Here is a 16,905-nt window from a genome sequence, read left to right on the forward strand (position 1 = left end):
GCCTGGCCTATGGTGGCTATTTGCTTGAGCACCCGTTTTGGGGCCACTACCGCACTGAGCACTGAAGATGGGATCATGAGCAAAACCTGACGAAGTCTACGAAGCTTAAGTCTTGGGCAGTGGTTGTCTCATTTTCGCAAGTATGGCTCTCCTTGGGGCGCTCTCAGGAGACTGGCTCCACCCCCGGAGATCGATCCTGAGGTAGGGCGCAGGGGCGTGTACGGGGCACACAGCTCCCCAGGGGACTGGTCTGCTCGGACGGACTGGGCGCCTGAGACCTCATTTCCACAGCACCACCCACTCTCCATTAAACAATTGTTCCATGCCTGTGTCCCCTCTGAACAGTGAAGTTTTGGACTGCTCCGCTCTGTGGCCCCTGGGCTCAGCACAGCGTAGACGCTGGTAAATGTTTACGGAGACTCAGAGCGAATGAATGGAGGGTGGATGAATAGTTAGAAGACGGATGAATAAATAACGGGACTCCGGTTAGAGAAGGAGTTTCAAGAGTTCAAGATCTCGAAGGTGGAACGTTTCCAAAGAGCTCCCCCTGTGCCCGAGGGCTGCAGGAGGGGCTGGGGCTTCCGAGGTCGCGGCGCGTTTGGACCTGAGCGAGGGTGGCTGCTCTGCTGGCGGCCCCGGGCCGCGCCGGCCGCGGAGGGGAGGTGCGCAGGGGTTACCGCCGCCACACACCCTGCGGCAGCGCGCTTCTCCCGGCCAGGCGCGGCCGTTGCCATAGCTACAGACACAGCCAGGAGACGAGGGGGCGGGCCCGGGCGCACGTCATTCCCAGCGCGACGCTGCTCCGCGCCTCCCGCCTCTTTCGGGTGCGAGACCCTCGGCCCGCCTCCCCGGCTCTCCACCTGCGCGCTTCCCCCGCTCGCGCCCTCCCCCGCTCTGCGCCGGCGCGGTGCCCGCCAGGGCGCGCAGGAGAGCCCGCGAGGCGCATGCGCGGTGCGGGGCCCGCCGCCGCGCTGGTGCCGCTGCCGCCGCCGCCGCCGTTGCCGCCTCCCTGCCGGCAAGTGTGGGAAGGAGGAGCTGAGGGCCGCCGCCGCCGTTGCCGCCATGGGGGTGAGTGAGGCAGGGAGAGGAGACGCGAGGGCCGGGAGCGCTCCCCACTCCCCTCGCCCCCTGCGCCCCCATTGTTCCTTGAACCCCCCTCTCACGTGACCCCCGACCCCCTCCGGCCTCACGTGACCCCCAACCCCCACATGACCCGACTCCCACATTCTAAGCGTCCCCACACCCGGCGCAGCCCGGGGATCCCTTGGGGAGCCCCCTTCTCCGGGCCCCACCCCTTTGGGTGTCCCCCGCCCCTCGCGTCGCGCTCCCCCCCCGCCTTCCTGGCTGACCTGTTATCCTCTTGGCCACGCTTTAAGCCCCGCGCGGCCCCTGGGGTACCCCCCACCCCCAGGGGTCACCCATCACCTGGCTGTCACCTGCTTCACGGCTTCCCACATCCTAGGCCTCCCCTGGCTTGCAGGGAACTGAGGCCCAGAGAAGAGGCTCCCAGCCAAGGTCACACAGGCAGTGAGCAGGGGCCAGACCCTGCCTCGGGCCTCCCCAGCCCTCGGCCGCTGGCTGCTTTTCCCGCTACCCGGATTCTCGGTGAAGCCGGTTCCCCTACACTCTTTCCAAACCTCTCCGCCAGGTTCCTCCTTCTCCTAAAACGCCCTCTTCCTTTCCAACGGAGGCCTGCCCTCTAGGCCTCCCAGATGCAACAGAGTGGTTTTGATTATTACTTGGGTCGTTAGTAGTCTCAGTGCTGCGGGTGGCTTTGCATGGGGGAGCAGTGCAGAAGGTGAGCAGGGAGGGGATTGATTTGGGGGGGGGGCTGTCTGATGGCTTCAGCCGCAGATGGATAGTGACCACCTGTTCTGTGTGAGGCAAACCGGAGGTGCGCCCTTCCCTGGCATGTGCCGATGGAGGGCTGGGCAGAAGTTATTCAAATATTTCTGTGAGTTCACCTTCCTAAGTTCCAGTTAGAGTAGTATCAGTCACTCTCCTGAAAATGGAACTGGCCCTCCCTGGTACTGTGTAGATTAGTTTTTACCTGGAATTTTCACCACCTTTGGGAAGCCCTGATTTGGGAGTCGGAGATACCTCAGTTCCAGCCCCGTCTTCCTGGTTAGCAGCATGATACTGTGCCAGTGACGTGGCCTTTCTGAATTTGAATTTCTTCCTCTATGTAATGTGGGTGATGAGACCCGCCCCCCCCCCCAAAGATGTGAGAATTAAATGAGGTAGTGGATGCAGATCGTGGCTGTTGTTTTTGCTTGTATTCTCACTTTTATTGTAGTTATCTAAAATAGATTTGTGCTATTTTTTAACCCACTGGTTTGTCCCTCCTGTTGTTAACCTAGATTTTCTCTCAAGTAGTTATTGACTGAACAGATCAACTTGTTGGACAAAACTAGTCGTCTAATCCATGTCGAAGCACTTTATGTAATCTGCGTCAAAACACTTTCATCTTGTTTCAGCAAGGAATTTGGGGTATTATGTACTTCGTATGTAGAAAATCAAGTCTGGAGACCTTAGGCACATTTAACCCAGGTTTTGGTGAAAGGTCCCAAACCTCAACTCTTGTTGAAATGAGGTAAAAATCTGTGTCCCTGGTATCAGTTGGTGAGTGTCTACCCAGCATCAGCCACTAGAGACTGGGCAGCAAACAAGAAGCATAACATGCCATTCTTGTTCAACACTTCCTCATTGGTTGAGTTGAAAGAGCAAGACTCAGAGATACTGCGACCCTTGCTTCCTTTAGGGCCTCCACGTTATTACTCATACTCTACAGATGTGTTTCTCAGAACGGCCCCTGCCTAGTCTCTTCTGGCCTAAAACTCACTGCAAAAAAGAGAAACTTGAATCTTCCTCCCTGAAACAATGCTGGAACCCTCTCATTATCCTCATTCCTCCTGGATGGGGGCTGTGGACTCCCCACCTCAGTGTCAGGAAGGTCAGTGTTTGTGGTGAGCACCATCTGTGGGAGGGCCCTGCTCCATTTGACAGATAACCTCAGGCTAAGAGAGAGTAGCATCAGATGGAACACGCTTCTCTCCAAAGTTCTTTCACCCTCGCTGCCACAGACGTGTTGTCTTTTAGGAATTAGAATGTAGATCTCTGGCTCCCTTCACCAAAAATGGAGGTTTTTTTCTGGATCCTGGATACTTTGTGGGGTGAAGGTATTGACACTGAAAATTTAAGAGATGCCAAATCTCTTTTCTGAAAGGTGCTTCCTGCCCCCATCTGTGTGCTTTTTGTTTTTGAATTTCTCTGTGTGACCTGGCAGTCCTAACTGCATGTGGGATACTACTTCGAGAGGCATAGCAGGGGGAGGGCTTTCACGGCTGCGTGTGAAAACACTTATGTCACACTTTATAAAAAGTGCTATATACATGTAGTTGATGTTGTGGAAGAAGCGTGGATTTTAGGGTTCAGACCTGGATTTGAATCTTGGATGATTCACTCAACAGTTATGGACTTAGTACCTACTGTTTGCTGAGTACTGGGTGTACATTGACAAATGAAGCCAATGTGACCTCTCCCTCATGGAGTGTTACAGTCTGGTGTAGAGTGGAGGGAGAGGGTGGTAGGGAGAGACCTCTTTGAGAATTCTCTTCACTGGCTCTATGACCCTGAAAGTTCTCTAACCTCTCTGTTCCTCAGTTTTCTCATCAAAGAAGTGGGCACACATAACTTGTTACTATAAACAGTAAAATAAAGCCTCTTTATTAAAGCATTAGCAGAGTGTGTCACTAGTGGATCCTTGTAAACAGAAGTCCTTATTTTTTGTATCTAGTACATTGTATCATTTTGTCCTCACAGCAGTCCTTTGAGGTATAAGCACTGTTAGCCCCCTTTTACTGATGAGGAGATTGAGATCCAGAGAAACTAAGTAACTCGCTGAAAAGAGATTAAGTAACTTGCCCAAAGTCACACAGCTACTAAGTGGAAGAGCTGAGAATCAAATCCAAGTCTCTTGACTCAAAATCCTACACTCTTTTTATTATATAAAGCTCCCTTGGGACAGACACTTAACCACAATGAGCTTTACTGTTCACTGTGCTTATTTCCCATTTTAATTAGGAGAATTTTCGTGTGTCCCTGCAGGATAGCCTTACCTCCACCAGGCAGGGCAAAGCTAATTGGAACAGTAGGAGACCACTTTTCCTAGTGTGTGCTAGGTTTGAGGGAGAGCCCCTGCCTGTCTGCCCTGGCCTGCTTTAGCCTGCCACATACCCCATGTGCAGGCAGCGAAGCACTTAGGGGTCTCTTTCATTATCTGCCGTCTCGGACCATGGCAGCCCCAAGCCTCACTCTGAGGATTGTCTGGCTGGCCTGTTCCCTTGCATGAATGAGCCCATAAATCTCCTGGAGGCCTGGGGTTGGCCCTCCTACTGCTTGTGCTTAGGAATTACTTTCTTCGTGGGTTTAGAAATGAGATGCTGTGGCGGGAACCCACGTTTCAGTGCTTTCTGGGTCCCGGGAGTCACACTTTCCTTCCAGCACCTTTGATCTTTTCAGCTCTGTATTGTGTGAGGAGAGAACTAGTGTGCAGGGTGGAGGAGGGGAGCTTGCCTCTACTGTAAAGGTGACCTCTGACCTGTCCTTTCACTCGTGTCCCCATTTTCCCGGAGATGGCCTTGCTTTCACAGGTCATGCAGGGGCGGCGGGAGGAGCACTGGCCTGGCCTGAGTGATGCCAGGGCTCATGTTCTTTCCTGGAGGCCGGCTGTCTCGGGTTTCCTTAGCCCTCCCTCAGTGGAGAGGTGGGGCCTGGGGCAGCTCTGTGCTGGCGCATCGGCCGTCACCGAGCCAGAAGCGTGGTGAGAAATGAATTGCTACCTTAACGGTTCCTGAGCTCTGGACTTTATCTTGGCAGGACTGAGAAGGAAGGTCTTCTGACACTGATGTCGGCCTTCCCATTGGGGGACGACAGCAGGGCTGGTGGAACAACTGGCCCAACCCCCGGGATTAAGTCCCCTTCTGCCATTTACTCGTGGGGGAACACTAAACAAGTCACACCATCCCTTTGAGCCTCAGTTTCCTCATGGGAACAGAGGTGCTGGTTTTTGCCCCGAGGATTGAAGCAGATGTTTGCAAAGTACTTTGCGAGCTGAGTGTATCTCTCAGTGTTATTTTGAAACTCGAATCCCCAGAGAAAAAGATGGGTGCTCTAAAACCTGTGTGTGGTCGAGAGAGGCTGGTTCTGTCCCCTCCAGTCCTGGTGTTACGAAAACAGTCTGTTCTCTTCTGTTTGCTCCTTCCTTGATGGAGGTAAGGAATGGGATCTAGCCGGACTTCCAGCACAGTGCTCAGCAGGATAAAATAGCTGGTGTTGGGCGAGTTTACACCTAGAAGAGCAATCCCTCTCGCTTCCTGGTCGCTTGCAATGAGAGTTAGGCAGTGTTATTCCTTGGACAGCTGAGGGTAGAATTATCCCAAGAAACTTTTCCAGCATCTGGTTTTTCGACTCCCCCTTTGCTGGTGCCAGCGTCGGGGCTAAGGTGCAGTTGTAGGGAGGCCAGCCTCTCTGGTGAGCTCAGGAAACCCAGAGGTGGAGTCAGAAGAGGCAGTGAGGTGGGTAAGAAAGCAGAGCCATCCCGCCAGTGCCTTTGGGTGCCTTCGGGATTTGGGCTGGCTTGGGGAGGGGGGTGGCGAGCAACTCGGGATGCATGGGCCGCTTCCGTGTTCCTTGGGAGCACGTGCCCGAGTCAGTGTCCCCGGCCTCCCACCTCAGAGGAGGTTTGATGAGAGCCTCACTCACTTCATTCATCAGACGAGGGAAGGAGACACAGAGAAGACTGGGTGTTGCCCGAACACCACTCTGAAGAGCAGGAAGAGGTTCTGGGTAAGGTCTGTCAGATTCCAGCACGTGGGCTCTTTTTCCTGTGTTCCTAGCTTTTTACAGGAGGGCAAGAGGGCCCGTGTAGGCCTGAGAGAACCCCACGGGAGCCATAAAATAGGATTTGCTCCGTATGCAGTTGTGGGTGCTTTGCTGTGCGTGCCTCTGTGCACAGACGCTGGCCCTTTGCTCCCCCCCACCGCTGTGTGCCCTGCACCGTGGCCTTGCGCACCGTGTGTCAGTATGGCCTCTGTCCCCAGGTGAACCCCTTGAGGCCCTTCACTCCGCCCTTGTAGATACTAGGTGTGCAGTGTGCCTGCTGCTCGTTGCCCTTGGCCGAGCGGCGCTTCTGGGGCACAGTTCTGTCTTCTTAAGCCAGAGTGCCGTGGTCTCAGCTTAGAAAGGGGACCCAGCTCCCACAGGGGCTCCCCCAGACCAGATCTTTGTCTCCGGAAGCTGGCAGACACTGAGAAGGCTTTGAATAAACTCATCCTTAGAACAGCTCTCAGCGGCTACCTCAGATGCCGTCTCCTCCTTGAAACCTGCCTGAATGTGTCTAAAATTAGTTGTTCCTTCCTCAGGAGGGAATGGATGAGTGCATATTTACTAGGCACCTGCTGGGGCCAGGCTGTCCTGCATGCATTGTCGTGTGCTCTCACTGGGTCCTCACAGTGACCCAGCAGTCCTCAGGGTCAGTACTCTTTCCGACAAGGAAGCTGAGGAGTCTGGTGATGCTCCCGAGCTCTCACGACTAGAAAACGCTTGCATCTTTCCCACCCCGCCAAGTGTGCAGCAGTCAGGATTGGAAGTTGCTGCCGCTGGAGCCAGGCCTGTGGGCTCAGGAACTGACTCTAAGGTTCCTCAAAGGGAAAGCCAAGTCTTTGGTCGGCCACAGCCCTTCCAGCCAACTTTGCTTTTCCCTGTTGCAGAGGAAGTCAAGCAAAGCGAAGGAGAAGAAGCAGAAGCGGTTGGAGGAACGAGCAGCCATGGATGCAGTCTGTGCCAAAGTGGACGCTGCCAACAGGGTGACTCCCCTCGTTCCCACGTCCCCTCCTCCTGGAGCTTCAGCTCAGTTTTGCATTCGACTTCTCTTGGCGCCACCCTGTGGCAGCATTTTGTTATTGGCCAGCTGAGGAAAATGAGCCCGGCAGCAGAGTTGCCAGGAGGGCCAGAGATTGGCCTAGGTGTGCAGGGAAATGTGGATTCAAATGGAAGTGGCTGGGGGCGCCTGGCTGGCTCAGTCGGTGGAGCGTGTGACCCTCCATCTTGGGGTCGTGAGTTCAGGCCCACACTGGGCGCGCAGCCTGCTTTAAAAAAGAAAAAAAGTGGAAGTGGCTGCTCCCCTCTGTGGGTCTCCTTCCATATCAGTAGAAGACTAGGGTCTGGAGAAATTTTTGTTAGGATTTTGCATTTTGGAGAGGAAACGTCCCTCGTAAAATGTGGTATAGTTTTCTCATTCATTCCTTCAAACATTTATGGACTGACTGAAGTACCAAAGGCTGTGCTGGCACCGGGCGGGGGGGGGGGGGGGGCAGCAGCCTGGTTCAGGGGGCCACAGGCTTGGCTTTCAAGCAGACCTGAAGAGATTCTGGTCATCCTTCCTGCTCCCATTTCATATCCCATTTTTTGTTACTCTCTCTTTTTTTTTTTTTTTTTTAAGATTTTCTTTATTTGACAGAGAGCATAAGTGGGGGCGGGGGGTGTTGGGCGGAGCTGCAGGCAGAGGGAGAAGCAGGCTCCCTGGGAGCCTGACTCGGGGCTCGATCCCAGGATTCTGGGATCATGTCCTGAGCCAAAGGCAGACACTTAACTGACTGATCCACCGAGGCACCCCAATTTCTTGTTACTCTTTTTTTTTTTTTTAAGATTTTATTTATTTGAGAGAGAGTGAGAGCGAGCATGAGCAGGGGGAGAAGGAGAAGCAGACTCCCCGCTGAGCAGGCTGCCCCATGCAGGGCTCGATCTCCGGGATCATGACCTGAGCCGAAGGCAGACACCTAACCAACTGAGCCACCCAGGCGCCCCTTCTGTTACTTTTTTAGCCCACCCAGTAAACAGTCCACATTTATAAGGAGATGGTTCAGAGACATGATTGTGCCATTGACCGGGTGAGGTTAGTCGGGGGCTTCTTAGAAGTATGCAGTTGAGGGACGCCTGGATGGCTCAGTCATTTAAGCGTCCGACTCTTGATTTCGGCTCAGGTCGTGATCTTGGGGTCGTGAGATCTAGCCCTGTGTTGGGCTCTGCCCTCAGTGTGGAGTCGGCTTGAGAGTCTCTCTACCTCTGCCCCTCCCCTTGCATGTGCATGCGTGCGTGCTCTCTCTTTCTAAAATAAATAAAAATTTTTAAAAACGTTTAAAAAAAAAAAAATAAGTATGCAGGTGGATGGGGCACCTGGCTGGTTTAGTTGGTAGAGCAGGTGACTTTTGATCTCAGGGTCATGAGTTCAAGCCCCACACTGGGCATGGAGCCTACTTAAAATTAAAAAAAAAAAAAGTATGCAGGTGGATCAAGTGGCCTCCGTCTTTTGGGTCAGGTGACCTATAGGCCAGTATTAGTATTAGGCTAGTAGAGTCTCTTCCAACCTTGTGAAATGACGCTGACTTAACTCTCTTGGGCCTCCTTACTAGAACCTCCCTACATGTGATTTCAGAGCTGAGGCAGATGGAGAGGCTGTCTGGGGGCTGCTCCTGGGCTGGGAGCTAAGCCCCCCAATGTGGGTCTGCACACTGTCTCACTTCAGGGAAGAGCCTGTGACCGCCATGCGTGTGTTTGTGCTACTCTTCTCTTTCCCTCCACAGCTTGGAGACCCTCTAGAGGCTTTCCCAGTGTTCAAGAAATACGATCGAAATGGGTAAGTGTTTAGCACTCCTAACTGTTGAGTGTCTGAGGAATTCACCTTCCCAGAGTATGCTTCCTCCAACCCAAATTTTCTCATTCTTTGTTAGGAAAAAGGAGAAGCTATGGCGAGTGTCTTGTTGATATAAAAGCCCCTGGTTAGGGTGACAGAAGAATCCATAAATGAACAAAGATTGCCTGATCTTAGACTGATGTTTCTTTAGGATTTGATATTCTCTCTGGGTGAAGAATCGTAGAGCTGAAATGAACTTGAAAAATCATCTAGGCTGACTTCCTCCTCATATGCAGGGGGGACCCAAGACTCAGAGAAGCTGAATAAGATTTCTGAGCCACGGAGTTTCTCGCTGGCTCCTGAGGGGGCTTTTAATTCCCAATCTAGGGCTCTTTCCCGGAGTGTATGGTGTAATTGTTAAAAGCCACTTACTGGCTGTATGACCCTGGGCCCTGGACTTAACCTCTCTGTGCCTCCATTTTCTAATCAGCAGTGGGTCTAATAATAAATGGTTTCATCAGGAGGATTAGGTAGAAAGTACTCGTGCCTGGAGCTTATCAAAACCTAGGTCAGTGTTAGCTGTTATTACTACTGTTATTGTTACTAATCCAGTTTACTGCTGTAGGATCTGGGTTAAAGCCCCCTTCCCCTTTCTGTCCTTTTGGTTTATAGAATAGGAAGCATAATCAGTCTTTTTTTTTTTTTTTAAGATTTTATTTATTTATTTGAGAGAGAGAATGAGAGACAGAGAGCATGAGAGGGAGGAGGGTCAGAGGGAGAAGCAGACCCCCCGCTGAGCAGGGAGCCCGATGCGGGACTCGATCCCGGAACTCCAGGATCATGACCTGAGCTGAAGGCAGTCGCTTAACCAACTGAGCCACCCAGGCGCCCAGGAAGCATAATCAGTCTTACCAGAGCTACTTTGGCTTAGGGAAGAACGGGTTATGGTTTTAGAGAATCACAGCTATGGGTTTCAATCAGAACTGCACCTCTGATTAACTGTATTCAAACAAGCTACACTCCTTAAGCTTCATTTTTTGGTTTGTTAAATGGAGTGATGATACCAAACTTGGAAGGTCATTTTAAGGAGGAAAGAGCATTATATCCAGTTCTGTAAGTAGCAGCTGGTATGAGTATTTTAGTGAACAAGATGGATAGATGTAAATATATGAATTATGAAACGAACACTTTTCATAGGTGACACTGTATCTGCTTTTCGTAGCTTTGTCTGAATTGCATAGTATTACGTTAACTTACCCTTCAGACGTAGTCCCGTTCCTCCAGTAGCCTTGCCATTCAGTGTCTGGGAAGTCCTCTGACACAGTTTAGGGATCCCTTCCTGTGATGTCTTCTAATGTTCCATATTCCACGCCCCTGTTGACTTTCAGAAATACTGGGACAGTCCTGAAGCAGGCATTGCCAGCTGACTCTGGGCTCCTTTGGTGCCTGGAATTTTGTGTGATTTGTGTGGCTGTGATCCTGCTTTCATGTACTTAAAGAACTCAAATAAAAAGAGAGAGAGAGAACTCAGATTAGTGGAGAATCCATACCTCCAGACTGACCTTTGGAAAATAGACGGCTGAGCCAGATGGAAGGCCGTGTTGGGGCGTTTCTGACTATGACATGGTCAGTACTTACAGAGAAAGGAAGACTCTTCAGAGCCAAGAAGTTCTGAATGTTTAAGGCTGAGCGCACTTGCAGCTCATATGGCAGACCAGACAGCAGAGGTGACAGTCATTTACAAGGGGGATGTCCTCTGAGGGGTCATGTCAAGGGCCATTGGAAGGTCCTGACCTGGGACCTCTCTAAGGACTTCGTGTCACTGACTTCGGTCCTGTCAGAATGCAGCACTGCCCGGAGATTGGCCAAGGAGCTGAACTGTGATTTACTAACGTTTCCCTCAGAAGTAAATAGATTATGATACCTTAATGTCTACAGCATGTGTTAGTGTAGGAAAACAGTGTGGGGTTGGACCCTGCCCCACCCTGTTTGGTCAGCCAAGAGGACCCACTGTGTCCTCAAAGGAAGTTGCAGGCAGGACCCCTCAGGGGGGTTATGAACCATGGTCTTCTCAAAGAGCCTGAGGTGACCCAGCCACTTTTGAGCTGCTGGTGAGGAGTCCGTTCAGAGACTAACTGCCTAAGGGCAGGAACTAGAGGAACCGAGAAGAGTCTAGTGTTTATAGCAAAGTGCAGAAGAGAGGCTGGAGAAAGCAAAGAGGTAGCGGAGGGGGATGGAAGTGTACAAAGTGCCGAGGCTGATAAGGGCCTTGCAGGGCGAGCAGGAAATGGGACTGTGGTCAGGGTGGTGGCCCGGCGATGACAGTTGTTAATCTCAGCCCAAAAGCCTTTGTTTGTTCAGCAGCACCTTCTGTAGTCACGTCCTGGAAGGCAGGGTGCAGGCTCGGCTTTTCTCTGTGGATGAACTGAGACCAGGCCCGCTGTACCACGAGGCCATCAGGGCAGCAGGCCGCCCTCGGGCCTGCGCTGGCTCCAGACGCCGCCTTTCCCTCTTCTTCAGGTTAAACGTCTCCATCGAGTGTAAGCGAGTGTCTGGACTGGAGCCAGCCACTGTGGCTTGGGCCTTCGACCTGACCAAAACCAACATGCAGACCATGTAAGCACACCCCGATGGGAGGGGAGCCTCACTCCTCCACTTCTGGGCTGCCCCGCCCTGACTCCCCCGATGTTTCCCAGGTATGAGCAAAGCGAATGGGGCTGGAAGGACCGAGAGAAACGCGAGGAAATGACAGATGACCGAGCCTGGTACCTCATTGCTTGGGAAAGCAGTTCGGTTCCTGTTGCCTTTTCTCACTTCCGGTTTGACGTGGAGTGCGGGGATGAAGTCCTGTACTGGTAGGAGCCCCAGCGTGGGGTAGGCCGTGGGGAGGACACAGCGGCGCTGCTCTAGGCACTCAGCCGGGTGGCAGAGTCCACTGTGCCGCTGTGGGTCTGTGGGCTGCCAGGGCCCCAGGCTCCTCTGATGGGCCCTGCCTCCCCGTGCTCACTTCGCTGCTTTCTTCATCCAGCTATGAAGTGCAGTTGGAAAGCAAGGTGCGGCGGAAAGGCCTGGGGAAGTTCCTCATACAGATCCTGCAGCTCATGGCCAATAGGTAAGGGCGTGTGTTGTTCCATCTGAGCCATCCACTGTTCTTTGAGCCTCTGTGGACAAGGCTCATAGGAATGTTTTGGAAGAAAGGCATCTAGAGGGGCGCCTGGGTGGCTCAGTCGTTAAGCGTCTGCCTTCAGCTCAGGTCATGATGCCAGGGTCCTGGGATCGACTCCCGCATGGGGCTCCCCGCTCAGCGGGAAGCGTGCTTCTCCTTCTCCCACTCCCCCTGCTTGTGTTCCTGCTCTCGCTGTGTCTCTCTCTGTCAAATAAATAAATAAAATCTTTTAAAAAAAGAAAAAAAGGCATCTAGAATCCTCTCAGTAAAGATACTCCCCGCCTTGCTGTGACTCCAGATTTTGTACGTGTGGCTCAATGCAGTAAGTGCTTCTGAGCCCTTGTTGTGCCTGAATAGTGGGGTGCAGAGAGGAGGTGGAGAAGTGGTCAGTCGGGTGGGGGCCCGATGCCCGTGCAGTCCAGTCAGCCCCGTAACGGAAGCATGGCGTGCTGTGGGTGCCCAGCATGGAGGCTAGAGTTGGGGCTCAGAGGAGCACTTCTCGGGAGCAAATGGGAGACAGCAGGCAGAGACACGAAAGAAGAGGCATGAGTTAGTGTCTGTTTCTCTTTCTGGAAGGTGTTCTCTCTGCTTTCTTTTCAGCACACAGATGAAGAAAGTTATGTTAACTGTATTTAAGCACAATCATGGCGCCTACCAGTTCTTCAGAGAAGCGCTGCAGTAAGGAGCTGGACCCTGGTGTGGGGCCCTCTGGGGGGTAGGGGGTGCCTGCCCCAGGGCCTTTTTCCTGGTCCTGGCGCTCCTTCATCCTGAAGGCTGAGCTCCCGGTCCGGTGGTCCGTGGGAGTAACCTGGGGATTGGTGAGATGGCGTGGGCATGCCCTCTGGCTGTGCCCTCACTCTTAGGGCTCTCATGAGTGTGGTGGGTGGAAAAGTTCCCGGGCTAGGAAGGAAGGCAGTCAGCTACCTGCAGCCAAGCCTTTCTTCTTGCTTTCCTTGCAGATTTGAAATCGATGACTCTTCCCCCAGCATGTCTGGTTGCTGTGGAGAGGACTGCTCCTACGAGATCCTGAGCCGGAGGACCAAGTTTGGGGACAGCCAGCACTCCCATACGGGTGGGCACTGTGGCGGCTGCTGCCACTGAGCTCCCAAGCTAGAATGCTCTCTCCAAGGCCTGTCCTCTCCCTGGGCTCATGCTGCTGGTCAAGTGCCCTCAGAGCTGTGGCCTCCTCAGCCCTGCACATGCCAGGCTGCAGCCTGAGAGCACAGAACCCTGGGGTGGAGTGGTCCGAGCTGCCCGTCCTCCGCTCCCCTAGAAGAACAGAGTACCCTGAAGGAGCAGAAAGGAGAGGGTGCTGGGGGAAGAGCTGACGGAGGCCGGGCATGACGTGGACCCTCTCACAGCGGCTGCCTTCTCGCTCGGCCCTTGTGCCCTTGAGCATGAGGTTCCCCAGCTTCTCTGCAGATGGATTCCTGACAAGCCCCCCCTCCCCCTGCCACACACACACACTTGGACAAATGGGGAGTTTTATGCCCACCTTTATAAAAGTCCCGGAGCCCTGGGTCAGGGTCTGGCTGGTCCCCAACGAGGAACGGACTGAGTGCAAGATCTGAACGTAGCTATAGGCTTCGCAGAGAGTCCTGTTTTGGAGCTGAATGCTCTGATGGAGACTGTGGGGAGGTCCTTTGTGCCACAACACTGGGAAGCAAGGGAGCTCTTTCTCGCTGTGCTTTTATGGACCCACAGTTAGTGTGGAGGCATCCCAGGGGACTGGCCCGATAGGAGGAAGGCTCCATCCCTCTCTGCCTCGCTGTTGATAAGAGGATGAGAGGACCCGGAACAAGGTGTGGATGGGGGCGGGGGGCGTCCCCCGGGAAGAGAGTTGCTTCTCTGGGTTTTCGGACTTTGCTGCATTCTAGATGAACCTCTTGATCTGGCAGCGACTCGAGCTCTCCCTTCATAGAAACAAGCCAGAGGTCCTGCCAGTTCCTCTCCATCGCCTCCCCACCACTTGTCCTCTCACGGCTCACCTCACCCGATACCTCTATTCTTACTCTCAAGGGGGGAGGATTACATTAGGGAGCCCCCCCATCTGCCCCCAGAAGGACCCCTCATTCCTGGCCTCTTCAGTGCTATTGCCTCTCATATCTTGGTGCTGATCGCTCTCTGAAGGTGGCGCTGCCCTCCCTTTGCAGAGAGCCCCCAGCCAGCAGCAGGCACCACTGCCTGCACTCCCCAGCCTTGCCCCTTGCTGCCTCAGTGAGGCCTGGTGCCACTGCCCTGGCTGGCAGCTCAGGCTGCAGCAGGAATGCCTCTCAGTGGCCAGAACCGCTGCTCTTCTCTCTCTCTCTCCAGCGTCACCCTGTGGCAGCGGACTGGAGCAGGGCCAGCGGCCTTCCTCTTCTTTCACAGGGTAGAGAGGCTGTAGGTCAGAGCTTACACTTGCCCTGATCTCTGGGCTTGCACCCCTTCCAGGGAAGAAAATGACCAAATCCTTACCCAGGAAAAAGCACCTGCCGCCTCCCCTTGGACATCCGTGAGCTCTGCTTTAGGGAGTGTCTTAGAGGTTCTAGCCTTTGCGGAGTTGCTCTCTTGGAGGTCTGTTCTGACCTCAGAGTCTGCTCAGCCCCCACCCTCTGCCCTGACTCAGGTGGTCTCTGCTGACGGGTCTCCCCAGAGCTGATCTCGCTTCCCCACTTTCCTGCTCCTGCAAGGGGGGGGGGGGGGAGAGCTGTGCACACGGCCTCCTCCACCCAGCCCCGCCCTCAGAGTGCTCTGTGTTGCTCTTGACCCCGCCGCAGGCAGCGGATGTGGCCCTCCCTTGGGGGAGGGCCTTGCTGCTTTACACTGGAATAAGCCCATCTCTGTCCCTACCTTCCGGCTCCCAGGGCATTCTATGTGGGGGGAGGGGCGGGGAGAATTTTAAATTGCTGGGAGGAGAGCGTTGGTGGGCTCCTTCCAAGAATCATGGAATGACAGAAGCATGTTTAGGAATTCTTTACTCTGATTCCTGTCTGTCGATGCAGAACAGATATTTATTGTCTTAGATCATGGATTTCTGATACCTCCTACTCAAGGGGATCAAAAGGGACCCCACTGTAAATTCCTCATAAGGTGAGTTCAGTGTATGTTGTCTCTCTCCACTCGTTGGACACCTGCCACTGAGCCCATTGGTAGATGGGGTGCTTGGTACCTGCTCCTGCAGCCTCTGCTGGCCGTTTCCCACGGGTGGCTCAGGGCGCCAGCGCTGGGGCAGGAGACCAGCGGCTCCCTCCGTTGTGGTGTTGAGCCCGTTCACTTCTCAAACATCAGTCTTTCTCCATTTCCCCAGGTCTTGGTTTTGAGAAACAGAGCAGGCTTTTTGTTCCCCGGCTTTTTTGTGTGTTTTGTTTGGGGCATGTTAAAATATTTTTTAAGGTTTTTTTTTTTTTTTTTAAGTTGTATCCACTCTATTTCAGGTTATTTTTTGTTGATGTCAAATGTGTATATGACATGTGTATGGTTCTTTTTAACCCTTTCTGGTTTTTTTAGAGGAAACTGAAGATAAACTTCTTGATATTTTTTTTTTTCTTTAGCAACTTGTTATCACTGGAATCAAAGGGAAAAGTGATCTCTTTCTGCATTGGTTGTATTTGTATGTCACAAATAAAAGACACTTTGTTCAGCTGCTGGGATCGTGTCCTAATGCTGGGGTGCCATGGGCAGTGTGGTCTCTGGACACCTTCACACTCTCCTAGCCTTGGGCCTGGGCTGAAACCCTGGGAGGCAGGAAGCTGTGAGGCCCCACCCCCCTTGCTGTGAAAGAAGCCTTGGCCTGAGGAAACTTCAGGGTGTCTAGGGCGAACAGCCAGAGGGGGGAGACCTGAGACAGAGTGCGTGTGTTTGTGCCACTTGCCACTGGCCCTGGGTAGAGGTAAAAGGTCTTGCAAGGGATGCCTGCTTTGCATCTTAGACAGAGTCCCAAGCCAGGCATTGTGACATTTGACATCATTGGCTAAACGTAAATTCCAGTGCACTTGTGTGGGATTTGAATAGATTGAGAGTGTCGGTGTTTCTTTCCCCCCTTTTACTTTATCGGGTTACTCAGAATATTCTTTGTCTTAAAAAGATTCCAAAGCCCTCTTCCATCCACTCATAAAAGACAAAGGCTCAAAAGAAGGGTAACTCATGTCAGGCCTGACAGGACAGGAAAGTTACGGGCTGGGAGAGGTTTGGCCCCTGGCATGTGACAGATGGAGCTATGCAGCTTCCCCCAGGCGCGACTCCTGCCAGTCCCTGGCCCAGGGTGAGCTGGGAGGAGAGGCAGGAAGTAGGCTAGGAGCTGGGGTTCAGAAGCACTTCCTGTGGACACTGGAGGGGGCAGCCTCGCTGTGCTGCTTGGTGATCCTGTCTGCTGGGAGGTGGAGAGGGAGGAGGCTAGGAGGAGCCCCAAGCCACAGGGAGTATTTGTGCTCCGGCAGGGCAATGATCTGGGGAAGGGGGAGCAGGGTTAATAGCTGTCCAGTGGATGTCAGGATGCATGAGACAAAAAATCCCCAGGTGATGGGATGACACCTGGGGATGGTTTGTGCTGTTGCCTTATCTTGGGGGCATGAATAAAGGCATCACAATCCTTGCGAAGGGAGAGAGCATTTCCCTGGGCTAATCATACAACAGATTTCCCATGTGACAAAATTCTGCCCCACCCCCCAAGTTCTTTGTTCCTTGCAGGCTGTTTTAATCCCAGGCAGGAATTCCTTGGAATGACCGTCCCCTTGGGACGCCTGGGTGGCGCAGTCATTTGGGCATCTGCCTTTTGCTCGGGTCATGGTCCCGGGGTCCTGAGATGGAGCCCCCACATCTCCCTGCGCAGGGAGCCCGCTTCTCCCTCTCCCTCTGCCTGCTGCTCTCCCTGCTTGTGCTCTGTCTCTCTCTCAAATAAATAAATAAATAAATATCTTAAAAAAAAAAAAAAAAGGAATGACCATCCCCTTGTCCCAGGGCAAATGGCGAGTTGGAAGGGTATGGGGCCCTTCCTTGGTCCCTGCTGCCTGGGGTCTGGGCCCACCTTCTTGAGGGGCCCGGACCCCTCTTTGGTCCTCCAGTGGCT

At 53.3% G+C, this 16,905-nt stretch overlaps 1 protein-coding gene across 1 annotated transcript; it reads left to right on the forward strand.

Annotated features, from left to right (window-relative positions):
• The first annotated feature begins 947 nt into the window (after positions 1 to 947).
• NAA40 (N-alpha-acetyltransferase 40, NatD catalytic subunit) lies at positions 948 to 15,481 on the forward strand. The gene is made up of 8 exons (XM_035013109.1): positions 948 to 1,068; positions 6,771 to 6,866; positions 8,643 to 8,695; positions 11,213 to 11,308; positions 11,389 to 11,547; positions 11,721 to 11,804; positions 12,459 to 12,536; positions 12,818 to 15,481. Exons 1-8 carry the CDS (start codon positions 1,063 to 1,065, stop codon positions 12,957 to 12,959), a joined length of 714 nt encoding a protein of 237 aa, XP_034869000.1. The 5' UTR covers positions 948 to 1,062; the 3' UTR covers positions 12,960 to 15,481.
• The last annotated feature ends 1,424 nt before the right edge of the window (positions 15,482 to 16,905 follow it).

The sequence above is a fragment of the Mirounga leonina genome, unplaced genomic scaffold (genome assembly GCF_011800145.1).
Source record: "Mirounga leonina isolate KUSES-001 unplaced genomic scaffold, KU_Mleo_1.0 Mir_166, whole genome shotgun sequence".
NCBI lineage: Eukaryota > Metazoa > Chordata > Mammalia > Carnivora > Phocidae > Mirounga > Mirounga leonina.

What these genes read in the sequence shown, in the direction of transcription:
- NAA40 (XM_035013109.1), top strand. An exon ending in AAGAAATACGATCGAAATGG is followed by an intron (nt 8,696 to 11,212) that starts GTAAGTGTTTAG and finishes CCTCTTCTTCAG; the next exon opens with GTTAAACGTCTCCATCGAGT. An exon ending in TTCTTCAGAGAAGCGCTGCA is followed by an intron (nt 12,537 to 12,817) that starts GTAAGGAGCTGG and finishes CTTTCCTTGCAG; the next exon opens with ATTTGAAATCGATGACTCTT.